This window comes from Monodon monoceros, unplaced genomic scaffold (genome assembly GCF_005190385.1).
Source record: "Monodon monoceros isolate NGI ecotype Baffin Bay Population unplaced genomic scaffold, NGI_Narwhal_1 Super_Scaffold_15, whole genome shotgun sequence".
Lineage (NCBI taxonomy): Eukaryota > Metazoa > Chordata > Mammalia > Artiodactyla > Monodontidae > Monodon > Monodon monoceros.
Window position 1 is genome coordinate 20,598,354 of NW_021703771.1, and position 17,210 is coordinate 20,615,563.

Sequence of the window (17,210 nt, forward strand, 5' to 3'; positions counted from 1 at the left end):
CTCCGATTCCCGAAGGAGAGGGGGACAAAGTTCTTGAGGCACTAGCCTGCTGCGTTTTCCCTTCTGCCTGGCAGAAAAACAAAGCCATCTCTCTCTTCCTCCAAAATCTCTGTCTCCGTATTTCTGTTCGGTGTCGGTGCACAGGGAAGCCCATATTTCGGCAACAGTACATCTCCAAGCATAAAGTCAAGACAGAGGGATTTCCAGAAATACTGCAAAAATGAACTAAATGAAATACATATTATATGCCAGACAAAGTATGTCCACTAATGTGTCCATTAAAAGGAAATGGGTTTGTCAAAACTACAATGGAAAGTTTTGTTGAAAAACTGCATAGTTGGCCGACGCGTTTTAAAAATTATTTCTGATGAAATCTAATGTTCCAGTGTTTTATTCCCGTCCTCATTACAGAGTTGTTCAAATACTGAAACCGAGTCCCCCTAAAACCGAGTCCCTCTGCCGAGTTTATGATTAACCTCTGTATCCAAAACGTTATTCCCTTTCTTGTCTAACACCTGTTCCCCTCAAGACTGAGGAGTATCAAAGAAAAGGGGGGATTGAAACCGAGCAGGACCCCGCGGGGCCCCTCCCAGGTACAAAAGACGTTCTGTTTCCTTGTTTCTCATTGGTAGGGAAAAGGCTTAGCCCCCTAGACCTTCCCCGAGTTCCAAAGGGCAGATTCAAACTCTTACTCATCAGAAAAGTGAGGGCATACAGAAACAAAGGAAAAACAGTAAAACAACAGAGCAGCGAAAAAGAGGAATCCTAGTTCCCCCTCAGGGGATACACATAACAATATACTGTATCTTAGAGTTCTTCTACTGGAACTAAGGCCCCAACCCAGGTGAAGGATGGTAACTACTAGCTAAGAAACCAGACTGGTCAGAACCTAGGGAATGAGAAGTTGACCTTTTCTGACCCTGGTGACTTCTACTAAAGCCTGTACTCTCAACCTTTGCCCCAATTCTATATTGAATTCACCTCTGCTCGAGCCCCTTCATGAATATGCACATACCTTGAGCTTAATTACTTCCTCAATTTTGCCATCTGGGAAGATACTGCTTCGGGAAATATCCCCCCTCGCCCGTCCCCCTCCCCTTCTCCTTACTTGCTGCAAGTAATAAATCCTTCCTTCTCCAGATCTTTGGTTTGGTTGTGTCTTTTGCCCCCATGCTCACCAAGAGGCAAACCCAGTTTTCCGGTAACAATATGCTTCAGATTCAAGAAAAACAGGGTCTCATGTTATCTTTGGAGTTACCAAAAATAATGCTAGGACAGGCAGCGAAAATGACTGGAAGAGAAATGACCAGTTTTTAAACTAGATCCTTTCAAATGAAAATTCAGATACATCATCAACTTCACTAAGCGTATGGAGCACTAATTTCTAAAGGGTCTAATCATGGCCCACTGACTTGCCACCCAGGTAAAGCACACTGAGCTGTCAGGCGGTAAGCCGTGAAGGAAGCAACACGTGCCTCTCAAGGTTTACTTTGCACTCTGAGAAACTGATCTGGGCCGCAAGCTCGACTCTCGACTGGGTTTGCCTCGGCGGCTCAAGCAGCTCCAAAAAGGGGGAAGGAGGCAGCAGAAACAAAAACAGGGTATCCGCGGAACCCGCCCTCCCGATGACTGGGGACTAGCCCGTAGCGGAGTTCGTGGCGCGGGGGCCCCCTTTATGCCAGTTTCCAGGCTCGTACCTGACAGGCGATAGACCTGCGGAAGCCGCACGCCATTTCTGTCACCACGAAGCTGGTCCCAGCTGGATGGTGTTGAGCTTCGCCCCGCCCTCCTCTTCACGCCCCGCCTCCGAGCGGCGGAAGCCCGCCCCGGAAGGTGCTGCCAGCCAATCAAGGAGCCGCGTGGCCCACCACTAACCTCTGCCCCGCTGCCGCGAGGGAGCGCGGGAAATCCCGGGTGCGTCTGGAATTTCGGAGGTGACGAGGACCATGGCCACCTCTTCGGTGTCCAAGGTATGTGGGGGCGGGCGCCCACTGGGACTCCACAGCCGCCTCATTCCCTTATGAAGAAGGGATGAAGCGGAGGTTACGTAGACCTCGTTGTACCGGCTCGAGGGGAGGGGATGGCGGTCCTAGCTGAGGCGTCTTTGCTCCACGTCCAGTGGAGGCCAGCTTTGCTTGGGGAGCGAAAACGCCGATCTGCCTTAGTGTTCTTTCTGCCTCGGAGGAATTTTAAGTTCTGGTTTGTGGAGGTCGGATGCCCCGAGGATGTGTCCCAGTCTCCCCTCCTTTTTCCTTTTCACGTATATTTATTGTGAGCCAAAGGCTCTGTTAGGTACCGAGATACAAGTGGTAAACAAAATAAACACAGATATTCCCATCATTACCGAAAATTCTATTAGACAGTGCTGTTACAGACCAAGTAAAGTAAGACCTTTAGTAATATTAGGAGTACGGCCGGAAACCCCTGAAAGTTTAGCTATCTAATAAAGCTGAGAATGCAGATAAGTTGCAAAGACATTTGTCCCTGTGTTGAAACAGTAAATTAATGAAGAAGGCTCTACCATGGATTTAATTTTTAATTTTGATTAAAATTACATTAAAATAAAATGATGAGACTCAGTGCCTTCCAAGACTACATATTCTGGAGGCACTACGAGCCGTAGGATTTAAGCGTACTGAAGACTGACCGACTGTGATGTTAGGTGCAAATGCCAGAAGAGCTTAACTGCTAGTATTTTTTTTTTTTTTTTTTTTGCGGTACGCAGGCCTCTCACTGCTGTGGCCTCTCCTGTTGCGGAGCACAGGCTCAGTGGCCATGGCTCACGGGCCCAGCCGCTCCGCATAACTGCTAGTATTTTTTATGAGTGATGGTACTGTTTTTGTTTTGTCCTGGTTATAAAGTTCCATAGGTTTTCAGTGGTCTGTCCCCTAATCCTTTTTTTGCATAAGCCTTTCTTATTTTTGTGTATCTTGCAGAATTGTGAGAGGTTTGTTTTTTTTGTTTCTGTTTTTTTCAGGAAAATATTTATGACAAAGAGAAATGCTTGTATTGAGATGATGATGGAGACCTTACATAAATAAGAATCTTTAAGGATTATTTCATTGGTTCATGGAACTGTCAGCTTCCTTTTTTTTCCCCTATCTAAACTTTCCTTGTCATATATTTTGGCTATTGGTTCTCCTCTTAATTTCTTCCATCTCCAACACCATCACTTGATCAGTAGTGAAAAGTGGATAAGGATATTACTCCTGTTGCCATACATCGGGATCCATTCCCAGCACTCTTCATGTCTCACTCCTTCATAGCTCCTTTTCCTGCTCCTGAATTACAGGTGGCTATAGAAAGGAGGCAGTGACAAGCTTGTCATAGCACCAAATGATTTTTCTAAAAAAATTTGTGTGTTTTAAATAGTTCCGTTAGTTGCAGATATAAGAATGTAAGGCACAATTCTTATTTTGGACCCTGTAATCCAATGGCCAGTTTATATTTGTAGAGCAGTCTTTAGGTCTATCCTGAGATGACTTTTTCTAGCTATATTTCTTTCATTCTTTCACTTTCCATAGAAATGGGATTCTAAGAAGCTGTCCATGATGTACGGCTTTAGAATTGGTAGAACAAATGTGGGACCAGCAGCTTACGGCCTGTGTATCACTAGTCAGATAATAACATGAGACTAAATGTAGCTAGGAAATTACCAGAAAAATTATTTGGCAAGCATTGGTCCATCATGTATACTGATTGCCTAACGTATGTGTTAACATTATCCTAAACATTGGGGAAACAATTATGAATTAAATGCAGTCTGTACTCTGAAGGTGCTCACAAGCTACTTGGGGAGGCACTTCCCTGGTGGTTCAGTGGTTAAGACTCCACGCTTCCACTGCAGGGGGCATGGGTTCGATCCCTGGTCGGGCAACATGTACCACACACACACAAAAAAGATGATAAAATATATATATATATATATATATAAACTACTTGGGGAGACAGCTCCATAAATAACTGTCATACATAGTAAGGGTGACTTAAAGCGAAATAAAGATATTCAAGTACTGTGAGATATTAGGGGAAAGAATAATTCTGACTAGAGAATTGGAGAAGGTTTCCCAAAGCAGGTGAGTTTGAGTTGAACTTTAATGGACAAATGAATAAGAATTTATCTGATGAAGAAAGGTGTATAAGGTGAATCAATAGCCAAAACTTGTCTGTGTCCTGTCAAGGTCCTAGATACTTGGAATTTAATTCAATAATAAATACTTCTTTTGAGGTGAGAGGGCATCAGTATTTTTAATCATCTTGATTTTCATTTAATAATGTATAGTACTAATGTTCTTCCTTCACTAGGTTTTATAAAAATGAAAAATGGAACCTTTCTGGGTTTAAATTTCATCAGCTTTTATTTTCTTTGTCTCTTAGATTAGGTCCCAAAGAGCAAAATCAAAGATGAGCTTCCCATGGGAAGGAGGAGAAAGAAGTGGTTAGTCCCCTTGTTGTTTAAGAATTTTCCTTCTGTAATTCAGATTGAAGAAAGATGATTTCTTAGCACTTTAAAGAAACGCCTTGGGGCTTCCCTGGTGGCGCAGTGGTTGAGAGTCCGCCTGACGATGTAGGGAACCCAGGAACATGGGTTCGTGCCCCGGTCTGGGAAGATCCCACATGCCGCGGAGCGGCTAGGCCCGTGAGCCATGGCCGCTGAGCCTGCGCATCCGGAGCCTGTGCTCCGCAACGGGGGAGGCCACAACAGTGAGAGGCCCGCATACCGCAAAAAAAAATAATAATAATAAACGCCTTAAAAAGAAAAAAATCTGCTTATCCATAAAGTACTAGGTTAATCAGATTTGTCTGCTTCTTGGCTGCTTTGACTTTATGCTTTTTTTCTCTCTTTCTTTTTTATAGGGTTGCTTTGTGTTTAAGCCAGACTTCAAGAAGAGAAAGATCTCTGTGCCAATAGGTAAGATGTCTTAATATCAGATTTGTTAGTTTTCCTCCCCTAAGTCTTGAACCAACCTAACTCTCATTGAATTAGTAATTCTCCTGTCTAAGCTTGCCTTACTCACCATGTTGATATAGCAGTAATGTTCCAAGGCATAGGACAGAGCGATAAGGGGCACTCCCCAGGGCTCTAATCTAAAAGGGAATCCAAATGTACCATCAAAAGGCAATTCGAAATTTCCTTCAAAAGGTATGTCACCATTCTTTAAAAGAGAGATTGTCTTAAAAATCTCAGTGATTTCTTGGGATGAGGTAGGGAGTATTGACTGCAGAAGGGCAGAGGGACCTTTTGTTTTTTTGGCTGCGTTGGGTCTTAGTTGAGGCATGTGGGATCTTTTGTTGTGGTGCGAGTTCTTCGTTGTGGCACACGGGCTTCTCTAGTCGTGTCGTGTGGGTTTTCTCTCTCTAGTTGTGGCGCGCGGGCTCCAGAGTGCGTGAGCTCTGTAGTTTGTGGCATGCGGGCTCTCTCGTTGAGGCGTGCAGGCTCAGTAGTTGTGGTGCGCGGGCTTAGTTGCTCCGTGGCACGTGAGAATCTTAGTTCCCCGACCAGGGATTGAACCCGTGTCCCCTGCATTGGAAGGCAGATTCTTTACCACTGGACCACCAAGGAAGTCCCAAGAGGGACTTTTGGAGTGATGGGAATGTTCTGTAGACAGAGGACGGTTATGTGATTGTATACCTTTGTTAGGACATATCAAACTGTTAAAATGGGCATATTTTATTATTTGTAAGTTATACCGCAGTAAAATTCAATTATTAAAAAAAATATTGTCTTTACGTTCTTTACTTATCTCCAGATGTCTGTTTAGTGATCAAGTTAAGAAGACTTGGCTACTTCAAACAAATCAAGATGTTATTATCAGTCAGAAAATGTTTATTGTACTGTTTCTCAATGGGGCCTGCAGATTAGAATCACTTGGGGAACTTTTAAAAAAAAACTGATATATTGTTTTTTTTGGTATAATTGTAGATTCACATGCAGTTGTAAGAAAGAGTGTAGAGAGTAGAGAGTACTCTTGAACCGTCACCCAATTATCCCCAGTGATAATGTATTGCATGACTATAGTACAGTATCATAACTAGCATACTGACAGTGGGATAATCCATCGACCTTATTCGATTTCAACTTGGAGAGTTTCTTAAAAACACCAATGCCCAAACCGCTGCCCAGACCAACTGAATCAGTATCTTTGGGAATGGGACCCAGGTGTTGGTATTTTTTAAAAGCTCCTCTAAGGCATGTTGAGTATTTACACTCACTGTTGAGCACTGTGAAGATTAATTCGGATGGAAAAATTATGATGTGCAATTAAGCATATTCATTCACACTCATTTTTAAATTTTGAATTAAAAAAGAAAAACTGGACTATACTATTGTTTGACTAAGGAGATAAACAGCTCCACTATATAGAATTGGATTTTTCTAAATCATCTCATGATGTAGACCTTTAAGGTGTTAATCCTTCAATTTGAGACCAGCTAGGTAAAGTACCTGTGCTCAGGGAGCAAATAATAAAATAATGGTCCATATTGAGGGCAATAGAGGGTAGAAACTATGATTTAAAATAAGGATGCAGTTTCTCATTAACAGGAGAATAAACAGTGGCATTGAACTTTACACTCATAGATTTAGTCTCAAAAAAACCTGAAGCTTTCTATATTCCTTGCCCTCCTCACCTCCCCAAATAAAAAGTGACAGTGATGGACTTGGAAATAGTGAACGAAGAAGAGCTACATTATAAATTATTTTGTTTTTAAGTGATTGACTTATCAACATATTTCTTTAATGTTGGAGATTGCTAAACTTAACTAGAAATAGTTCATTTTCAGAGAAAAATTCAAGACTTGTTCCCCTGTTATCCATGAAGGATACATAGCATGAAATGACATCTGATATCATGAGCAATGTCATTATAACTAATAAAAGCACTAACATTTATTGAGTGTTTTTAATGTGCCAGAATATTTTAAGCACTTTATATGTGTTAAACTATGAAGAAAGTATTATTATTATCTCCATTAAAGTATATCAGGATATTTAGATGTAGAAAGAACTTTCTCAGTAATAGTGCTAGCAAGTGACAGAGCTGGGATTTGAAACCAAGCTGTCTGATCCCAGAGCCTAAGGTCTAACCACTACCTAATAGTGTTTCTCATAATTCAAGGCAAGTTTTTGCTTAGAACTCTTTATATTGAATTTCAGCTATAATTTATTAAGATTTGTGAGTCAATGACAATTAGAAGGAAAGTTCCTTAACATGGAAGAGAATTTCTGTTCCAAACTATCAGTTAACATTAAAACTTGTTGGGAGGACACTAGCAGCATCTCAGTGAAATCAGGAAAAAATTGTTAATTTTTAACTTTTTGTTTAAAAAATTGTGTACTTTCACAATTATTATTTAATACCATGAAAGTTCTAGCTGTTGCAATAAAATACCTAGCAGTAAACAACAAGAAATATGAAGGAAAGTAGAAAACTATAAGGCATGTAAAGTATTTGATTATAAAAAAAGACACCTGTAGTGTTTTGGGATGTGACTTTTTTGAAACGTATTTAAGAATGTCATTTTTCCCCAAATCAATCTACAGATTTTATTTTATCCAGTCAAACACCAGGGTAATTAATTTTGAGAAATGACAAGTTTAATTTGGGAGAATGTCTTAAATTTTTAAAAATTTATTTATTTATTTATTTAGGTCTGTGTTGGGTCTTCGCTGTTGCGCATGGGCTTTCTCTAGTTGCAGCGAGCAGGGGCTACTCTTTGTTGTGGTGTGCGGGCTTCTCATTGTGGTGGCTTCTCTTGTTGCGGAGCACGGGCTCTAGGTGCGCGGGCTTCAGTAGTTGTGGCATGCAGGCTCAGCGGTTGTGGCGTGCAGGCTCAGCTGTGGCGCATGGGCTTAGTTGCTCCGCGGCATGTGGGATCTTCCCGGACCAGGGCTCGAACCTGTGTCCCCTGCATTGGCAGGTGGATTCTTAACCACTGGGCCATCAGGGAAGCCCTTAAATTTTTTTGAAAGAGAATAATGTTTGGTGGCGCTGGGAGGAAGCTCTGGATCTGTTGGATGTTAGGATGCACTACAAAGCTCTAACAGTTACAGGAGTTCAGGACTGCCATGGGAGTAGAACTGGATTCAGTAGAACAAAAGAAGTTCAAAAACAGTTTCAAGTGCATATGTAAGTATTCAGACAATAAGGGCATCTGACATGGGTGGGAGAAAGGACGGATTATCCAATAAGTGCATCTCTTTCAAACTGAAAGTTATAACCCAAGTGTGCGTCATGAAATCAGTTTAGTGGATCTTGATAGTTTTAAAAAACAGAAGAGAAAACATTTGCTGTCGCATGATAACGAGAAGTATTGTTTTATGGGACTTCTGTTTTTGTTTTTTGTAGATTCACGTGTATTGGATTATGACGTAAAATGTGTTCCTTAATGTGGATCATGGTTTAAAGTTTGAAAACCATTGCAATAAATAGTGTGTTGATAAATGGCTAATCATTTAGAGGAAGCCATTCAAGAAGGTTATAAAATACAGACTTAATAAAAGGCTGCACTAAACTATTTCAGCTAAGCAAAGAATAAGAATAGTAGTAATAAGAATCATTTAATAAAGGAGAGTTCAAAGCAAATATGTGAAGCAAAGTATACAGAGCCTTAGCATAAGAGCAGATAATGAAAATACATTAATATTAAATGTATATACCTCAAACCAAAACCATTAAGTAAGAAGTTCAAAAGTAAATGATAGAAATACAGTCGAAAAATTAAAAAGATTTTTAAACTTACAAATACCATTAATATAGTAAAAATATAAGATATATAAATAAAATTAAATATAAAGGATATTGAATGTTACCTATCCCCAAACTTGTAAAAAAAAATTCAACCCATCACTTACTTTGCACGGAGATTTTCTATTATTATGTAAAAAAGAAACTGACTTATTTCCTTCTGTGTTTTTAGAGGACTATTTTAATAAAGGGAAAAATGAGTCTGAGGACAGTAAGCTTCGCTTTGAAACTTACCAGTTGATATGGCAGCAGATGAAATCTGAAACTGAGGTGAATACTTTTTTTTAATAGCTTATCATTTCCTTAATATCATAAATCTCATATTTGTTCCTTCCCATTTTCCTTTCTACCAGTTTATAAGAGTGTTGATGAAATATATGTAATCTTGGTTAAGCGTAATCTGTATATCCTAAAAAAAATTAAAAACCCTTATGTTTCAATTATTAAGCATAGCTTCAGGTATTGGAACATACGTTTATAATTATCGCTGCTAACGCACAGGCCCTTTACATATCCTCACAGCTTTCAAATGGTGGCACTCCTTTAATTATCTATTCAGTTACACAAGTAAGAAATCAAGCTATTTGTAAACCACTTCATTCCCTCATCCTCATATTCAGTTACCATGTTCTTTATATTTCAGCCCTGAAAAGTTTCTCCGCTGTAGCAGATTTGTAGATGTAGGGCCAACATTTTGAGGGAACTTGTTTTGTTCGACCAACACAGGATTGTGTTTCCTGTTTTTTAATGCCTTTGGAGGGTTATGCACTTTCCAGTTTGTTACTCCTTCCCACCACTCTCTACTGCTTTACACCTGGCGGCTTTGCCCCTTCATGTATTCCTTAGAACGCTTGAAGTAATTTGGGTTTGTGATTTCTAGTTTAGGAAACCTAAATGGTCATAATAGATTGTAATAGTCTCCTCTTAACTGATGTCCCTGCCTCTGATGTCACACCCTTCTGGTCTGTCATTAGTCCCTATGCCACCATTGGCCAAATCCCATCAGGCAGATCCAGGCTACAGGGGTTTTCCAGCCCCACTACCAGTACAGCCCCTCCAGTCCCCTCCAATCTGGCCTTCATAGTACTGCCAGGTGAACCCTTCTTAACCTTGATTTAATCATGCCTCTGCTCCAAATCCCTTTAATGGTTCTCCCCACAGTACAAAATCTAAACCGTTTAACATCAAATATATATTTCCTTGGTACAGTCCCTTGAGTATTTGTCCAGCCTCGTTCCTGGCCACTTCTCATGTTCTTATTTTTAGCTATATCTGTGGTTCCCCAGATGTTTTGTGCTTTCTTCCTTGATTGCCTCCTCCACTCCCCATTCCTTCTTAACTTTCTTTCGTCCACCATCACCTCCTGCATCACTTGCTCTAATTCTTTGGCTCAAATATATCACCTGATCAGCTTAAGGTGGATGATCCTACTCTTTGTTCCTATATTATCATAGCACTCTATGCAATGTATTTCAATTTAATTGTAAGTGTTCTAGCTCATTTTTTTCACTTTTTTTAGGGAAGAGACTCTTTCATTTGTAAGGTGGTTAGTAAATGTTTGTTGAATGAATAAATGAGATTCTTTAAGGAGGGAATTCAAAGCACTGCTCACTGGAGATTTAAGGAAAAACAATTTTTAATTACATCTATCTTATAATTATTTTACATGTGATCTTTGGAATTGAAATCATGACAGTTTCCTTTCCCAAACTTGGAGAGATGTATCAGATTACTGCTAAAAATAATTCATAAAGTTTTGTGGGTTTTTTTGTAGCGACTACAAGAGGAATTAAATAAAAACCTGTTTGACAGTCTAATTGAATTTCTTCAGAAGTCTCATTCTGGGTTCCAGAAGAATTCAAGAGACTGGGGCTGTCAAATAAAACTCAGAGAAATTCCAACTGCTGCTCTTGTTCTAGGTACATATGTGTATGTTTGTTTTTTGTAATAGTGGTTTTGTTGTTGAGAATAGTGGGAATCACCTGTTCTGATAAACTTGTTTTGTCTTTTTCATTTACAGAATTAAACCAATTAAAGTTTGCATACTTCCAAAACCAATAAAAGTTCCTTATACTGACCATACATCTGTAAATTAAAAGAAATTGATTTAGGGTTAGTTAGTACCCTCCTCACCTTTTTGTCAGAAAAATGAAGGGGAAATATATTTGTGTTACTCTTTCTTCCTTAGTTATTTGAATCTGAGATTTGAATTCAGTAATAAAGAAACTACCAGTATGTTGATAGATACAATTTTTATACTTTATCATATCTTCAATGAAATTACTCTTTGACCTTAATTTTATTTCCCTGTGCTTATTTTTTCAATCTTGGATTGTTTTGTAATGTTGTATTAATATTTGGTGTGAAGGGGGTTTGGATGAACTATATATAAGTTGCTTTCAGATTGTAGATTGTAAACTTTTTACATACTTAAGTATCCATCATTAATATCCCATTTTAACCAAACATCTGGATTGCATGATAATGGAAAAATTTTCTTTGGAATATTAGCAAATTTTCTTCATTCCTTCTGAAAGGAAAGTTGGATTTCTTTGGATTCCAAACATACTCCTCATTGTATTTCCAATTTGTTGTTTATTCAAGGTTTTTATACTAGTGAGCTCTGAGATAAGAAATTAATTCTGTTGTTTAATACTGCCTCTAATACTGTTCAATACCTAAATCTTATTCCTGATACTCAGGGCAATACTTCTCAAACCTTAATGATATCTACAGATAACCTCCAGGAGATCTTAGTAAATAGAGATTTTCGTTAATAGGTCTAGGGTGGGGATGGAAACTGCATTTCTAACAGGCTTCCAGGTAATGCCCATATTGCCAATCCCAGCATTCCTCTGAGTAACAAGACTCCAGGGAATGATTTTTATAATGCTGTGGACCAGCTTTTCAGTGCAGCCTGCCACTTAATTTCAAACCCTTTCCATTTATGGATGAGAAACTGAGGCCCAGTGATGGCTGGCTTGTACTGTTGGGTGCTTTGTTTCTCTCCCGCCAGGTTACAGCAATTGGAAGTAGAGTGGGGGAAACACAGTCAAGAGGGAGGGCCTGATAGATTGTTGTGAGATAACTGTTTAAATCCCTTCTCTGCCTGCTGTCATAAGGAGAAAAGAAGCTAATGGAAATCATAAGTTTCAAAGTCAGTGGTCTGAGGAGAACATTTTTCCAGTTGAAGACATTGTTGATTATCTTATTTTCAATAGGCAAATCCATTGTTTTAAGGAACATAGTGTTAAATAGCTAATAAAGTCTGTCAGTGAAAGACAAGAGAAGCCAATGTTTTATTAAACTCCCAAATTTGTTCAGTGATGCAGTATCACATTCCTAGACCATAATGCGTGCTAAATACCATTTTGATATCTGTACTCAAAGAATACTTATACAGTTACACAGTTACACATTTTCTGTTTTCAAAAACGTATATATGTCCATTTTAAAATAGCCGGCCTGCATTTTTATTTGTCTCCTAGAAAAATAATTTGCTTACTGGTGGTCTGGAAGATTCTGAACCTTTTGTTTTCCTTCCAAGCACTTGAAGTTTTTGTTGTTGTTGTTGAATTTTTGAATTTTATTTTATTTTTTTATACAGCAGGTTCTTATTAGTTATCCATTTTATACATATTAGTGTATACATGTCAATCCCAATCTCCCAGTTCATCCCACCAGCACCCCCTCCCCGCCACTTTCCCCCCTTTGTGCCATACGTTTGTTCTCTGCATCTGTGTCTCTTATTTCTGCCCTGCAAACCGGTTCATCTGTACCATTTTTGTAGGTTCCACATATATGAATTAAAATACGATATTCCAAGCAGTTGAAGTTTTATAGTAGCAAGTCTCAAGCAGTTTCAAGATGTCTGCTGCTGGCACTAAAGCACTTTCTAAGCACCAAAGCACTTTCTAGAAGTCACAGATTGTGACATTAGGGAAGGTATCAGTGAATAGAATTTTTTCCAAAGTAGTGGGGAAGTTTCCACTCAACTCTGATACCTGCATGCAGAGCACTAAAACTGATTTGTGGAAATGAGAACCAGGGATTCAGTAAATACTTAAAGGACTTAAAGTTTTAATTTGTTTTTAGACTCTTCCCCTAGTATACACTTACCTTTTGTATTTACTACTAAGATCATTAATAGAATTGCTATTAATGATTGGATTCTTCTCAGTTGTTAAGTCAGGGTCACAGTAAGGCCCTTGTTGTTGAATGATTATTTTAAAGAGCTCTTTATGAATTTGAAATTGCTTTTAAAATGTTTTCAAGGGTCAACTACACATCCCCAGTAGATTTTTTTTTAAAAAGTCGTGCTAAATACCTTTCCTGATAAGTATAGTGTGTGCCTCTATATTTATCTTTTTAATGGAGAGCTCTTCATTTATGCAGTATGTTTTCTTAGTTTCTATTATTAATCATGTTTTTAAAATATTTTAACTTATGACATGTTAAATGGCTTTTCTTGTTGTTAAATTATTAATGATAAAAATGATGGTGTAATATTGATTTATTATCCCATAGGTGTGAATGTAACAGATCATGATTTAACATTCAGAAGTCTAACAGAAGTCCTTCAGAATAATGTTACTCCATATGTAGTTTCATTGCAAGCTAAAGATTGCCCAGGTGAAGTATAAATGCTATAACAACCTTGATGAGATGTTACATATCTCTTCCGTCCGTCCATCTCTCTAGCTTTCTTTATCCTTTTTTATTTGCGGGAGGAGCATGGCACTACATTTTTGGCAGGATGAGGTTTAGTGCCTCTGGCGTAATCTTGACTATTGCAGGACTCTGCCGCTTTAGCTTATTCTGGCCCCACCCCTACCAATCAGCTTCACCTCCAGTAATAGTCCAGGCACTCACAAGATGTTTTCTGAACCCAGTAAAATTCTAATAAGTTTAATAAGCTGAGGATCTCTTATTTAGCCCAACAGAGAAGAGACTACATACATAGGCTCATATATATAGCCTCAAATCATCTTATTATCCCACTTTGAAAGGCCACCGTGGTAAAAAGCAGTCCATTGCCAGAGCTAATCTTGGGTATCTGGAGCCATTAAATCATAAAGGATGTGGACACTAATAGAGTAAAATGTACTTAGATTTGGGCTGATACAAGGGCTTTAAGTGCTTATATTTATGTTCATATTCATAAACTGTTTGGAATTAAGTAAAAGCCCTTAGGGCATCTTTGAAAATGACTATAAGGAAGAATTGTAATCAGTAAAATAGCTTATGTAAATAACACTGTCGATGTCTTCTTAGGGGTCTTAAAAACCTTTTGCTGTCCAGTGTAATTTAAATACATATTATTCCTAATTTATAGTTTTCATGTTTGCACATTTGTTTAGGTAACACTTTTATTACAGACAATAAACATAAACTTTGGCCTAGTGTTAGTCTGAATGAATGAAATTAAAATATTAGGGAGAGGATACTAATGAACCTCAATAGTTAATATGTTAAATGTTACATTAGGTTAAGTGTAGAAAAACACATTCTACCCAAATAGTGTAATATACTGATCAAGAAGTTTCAGGTGTTTTAGATGTGTTTTAAGGGGATATGCTTTCTTATGTTTTATGTTCTGCAGATATGAAACATTTTTTGCAAAAACTGGCCTCACAGTTGATGGACTGCAATGTAGACGTGCAATCCAAAGAGAAAGAAAGTGTTCAGGTCACCCAGAAAAAGATACATTATTCAATGGATTCTCTTTCCACTTGGTATATGAGTGTCACACAGGTAAATGTAAACTGACAATTTTTTGCCAGGAAATTGGCATATGATTGAAGAGGTCTGGAATTATAGTAAACATAGTACTGTTTTGTTCTAATAAGGATACGTTTATGTGGCACTTGCTGTTAATTTAATAGAAGCTACTTATTTTTCCTAAGGCTACTAGAATTTAGAAATTTTCTTTTATCAGTATGTAGCCTAATTCCTGGGAGGTGTTTAGGTTCTTACGAGGCCATTTTATTTGTGGGAGAATGTCATCTAATGACAAAACAGCATCAGGAATTTGTTCTGCTGCAGATTCTATCTCTGTCTTTATCTTTAATGTCTTTATCTTTAACATATTATCTCTTAGGTTCAGTATTTACTTTGGTGCAGTAGAACCATGCTTTCAGTACCCACTGTCGACTTAGTTTGGTGAGGAATGGTCATACGCACACACACGCACACATGCACACACACATATATAATATATATGTAAATCTCCTTTGTTCCATGTTTAGAATTCTTGAGGAATAAATGCTCTGTAAGTAAAGTATGTTTAACAAGCAGATACATAAATAGAAGTCTCATTCTACCATGACAGTCTCTGGTGAAACTAAATAACCTAGATGATTCATGGATAACTGCACCATAAAACCACAGCCTTAGTTTATGATGCTGTGTAGCCAGATAGTATGGGAAAAGTTACTGTGGTGACATTTTCTGCAGAACATATTTGCTGAAGTCATCATAAGTGAAGTTTATTTTGCTTTATATAGGGACTAAACTGGGTCTAATGCTTACCATAATATCTTAATTTGATCCACAGTTTTAGATTTTTCTAGAAATCAAATACTCCCTGCAATTTAGGTCAGAAATCTTTAAAAGATTGGGATTGGACCAGATGACATTTAAGATGCTTTTCAACTTGAAATTTCATAATAGTAGAGCAGCATGTAGTGTTATTCATTACAGTTTTTAATGAAAAATACTGGTTCTCACTCTAAAGCAAAGCAAAAGATAACATTGTACTAACAGAAAATCAATTTTATAGAAAATACTCTCGTCTCCCCATGCTTTTCCTGTCATTTTCTCAGATAGCAGAAAATATAAATATTTCATATGAGTTATAGATTTTACTGAACTTTTTTCTTCTTGGTTATTATTCCCATGTCAGACACAGAAAGATTCTGCTAATAACTGTTGAAATGAATTTCTCTTTATTATGTGGGAGAAATAAAAGAAACAATGTTACTGTGAAATATGATGGAAGATGTATCAACTTGTGGCATTATAACATTGTTTGGGTAGTAAAGTTTACTTTTAACTCCTTCTTTCCACAATGGCTTAAAAGAAGACTGACGTAAAAATGCCAAGAAAAAAGAGGACTCCTAGCCAATGGCAGTCTCCTCCTGTTGTGCTTATCTTAAAGGATATGGAAAGCTTCACCACAAAAGTACTCCAAGACTTTATAATTATCAGCAGGTAGATGGCATATCTTCTGGCTTTTTTCGCAAAATTCTTCTTATTAAGAAAACATACAACTTTAATCAAAAAGCAACCTTTTGCAGAGAAAATGAGTAGCAGTTTAACCCTCATTTTAATACTAATGGATTGAAACCAGGATGATTTCAAATTCCTTATAAAATTGAATGTTTGAACACCTCCTATACGATTTTCATTTGCTTTTTGATCCAAAAATGAGAATCAAAAGTTAACTAGTTTTTAATTAGAATGATAAGGCAGTATAAAGTGTAGTTTCTCTCACCAAAGTTGTCTGTTTCTTACTTGCCCGCTAGATGGATGAACTACTCCAGGTTGAGATATTTTTGTCATGTCTTATTTTCTGATACCTGTCCACCCTTAGAAGCTGAGTTACATATGGCTCTACTGAGCATGAATGTTTTTTTAAATAACATTATTTTATATGGTATTTCTAATGAGAAACTACTTTTATGATCTTATTGGGTCTTCAAGGAAATCCTGTGAGACTTGGAATTGAAGTAAAAACCCTATTTTTTACAAATTTTATTTATTGTTTATTTTTGGCTGTGTTGGGTCTCTGTTGCAGTGCGCAGGCTTCTCCTTGCAGTGGCTTCTCTTGTTGCGGAGCATGGGCTCTAGGCACACAGGCTTCAGTAGTTGCAGCACACGGGCTCAGTAGTTGTGGCTCATGGGCTCTAGAGCACAGGCTCGGTAGTTGTGGCTCACGGGCTTAGTTGCTCCGCGGCATGTGGGAACTTCCCAGACCAGGGATCGAACCCATGTCCCCTGCACTGGCAGGCGGATTCTCAACCAGTGTGCCACCAGGGAAGCCCTAAATAACCCTATTAAAAAACCCAGTGACATGCTTTTCCCATGGTACATTTTTTACAATATAAATTAATTTGGTTTCTTCTGTATGTTAACTTGCTTAATAGTTACGGCTACATTTGCCTAAAGCTGTATTGTGTGATAATCTAATAATAATTCCTACTTTGATAGTCTTTTTTTTCCCCATTTGAAACTAAGATTTCCAGATCCTAAGACTTTTCTTAATGCTAACACTGAACTGATTAACATGCTGAAAAAATGCACAGTACAGAATAGTGACAGAAAAGCTGTGCTTTTTTGGAACTCAGACTTGTGACTACTTTTACCATCAAAAGTAAGAAAGAAGAACTTAAACAGTAAGATAGTTCAAATACTTCAGTACTATGAAAGTAGAACTGCATACAGCTAGAATACTGAAAAGCA

General features: G+C 38.1%; 2 protein-coding genes across 12 annotated transcripts in view; one reads left to right on the top strand and one right to left on the bottom strand.

Moving 5' to 3' along the window:
* The window catches only part of RARS2 (arginyl-tRNA synthetase 2, mitochondrial), a 118,918-nt gene extending 117,143 nt beyond the window's left edge, over window positions 1-1,775 (bottom strand). For 6 of the 7 annotated variants that reach the window (XR_003793642.1, XR_003793641.1, XR_003793643.1 and 3 more), the window contains exon 1: window positions 1,698-1,775. Coding sequence is in view for 2 of the 7 variants with exons in the window: in XM_029223323.1 (XP_029079156.1) it covers window positions 1,698-1,733 (36 nt within the window). In the remaining 5 variants the exon portion in view is untranslated. The remainder of the gene's footprint in view (window positions 1-1,697) is intronic. The other variant, XM_029223324.1, reaches the window with a different exon arrangement.
* A 69-nt stretch (window positions 1,776-1,844) lies between these two features.
* The window catches only part of ORC3 (origin recognition complex subunit 3), a 61,218-nt gene continuing 45,852 nt past the window's right edge, over window positions 1,845-17,210 (top strand). For 2 of the 5 annotated variants that reach the window (XM_029223772.1, XM_029223773.1), the window contains exons 1-7: window positions 1,845-1,970; window positions 4,858-4,912; window positions 8,920-9,017; window positions 10,522-10,666; window positions 13,275-13,379; window positions 14,350-14,501; window positions 15,829-15,959. In XM_029223772.1, the coding sequence (XP_029079605.1) occupies window positions 1,947-1,970; window positions 4,858-4,912; window positions 8,920-9,017; window positions 10,522-10,666; window positions 13,275-13,379; window positions 14,350-14,501; window positions 15,829-15,959 (710 nt within the window). In that variant the 5' untranslated portion in view covers window positions 1,845-1,946. Of the gene's footprint in view, window positions 1,971-4,377; window positions 4,439-4,857; window positions 4,913-8,919; window positions 9,018-10,521; window positions 10,667-13,274; window positions 13,380-14,349; window positions 14,502-15,828; window positions 15,960-17,210 lie in introns of all 5 variants that reach the window. The other 3 variants (XM_029223775.1, XM_029223774.1, XM_029223776.1) reach the window with 3 other exon arrangements.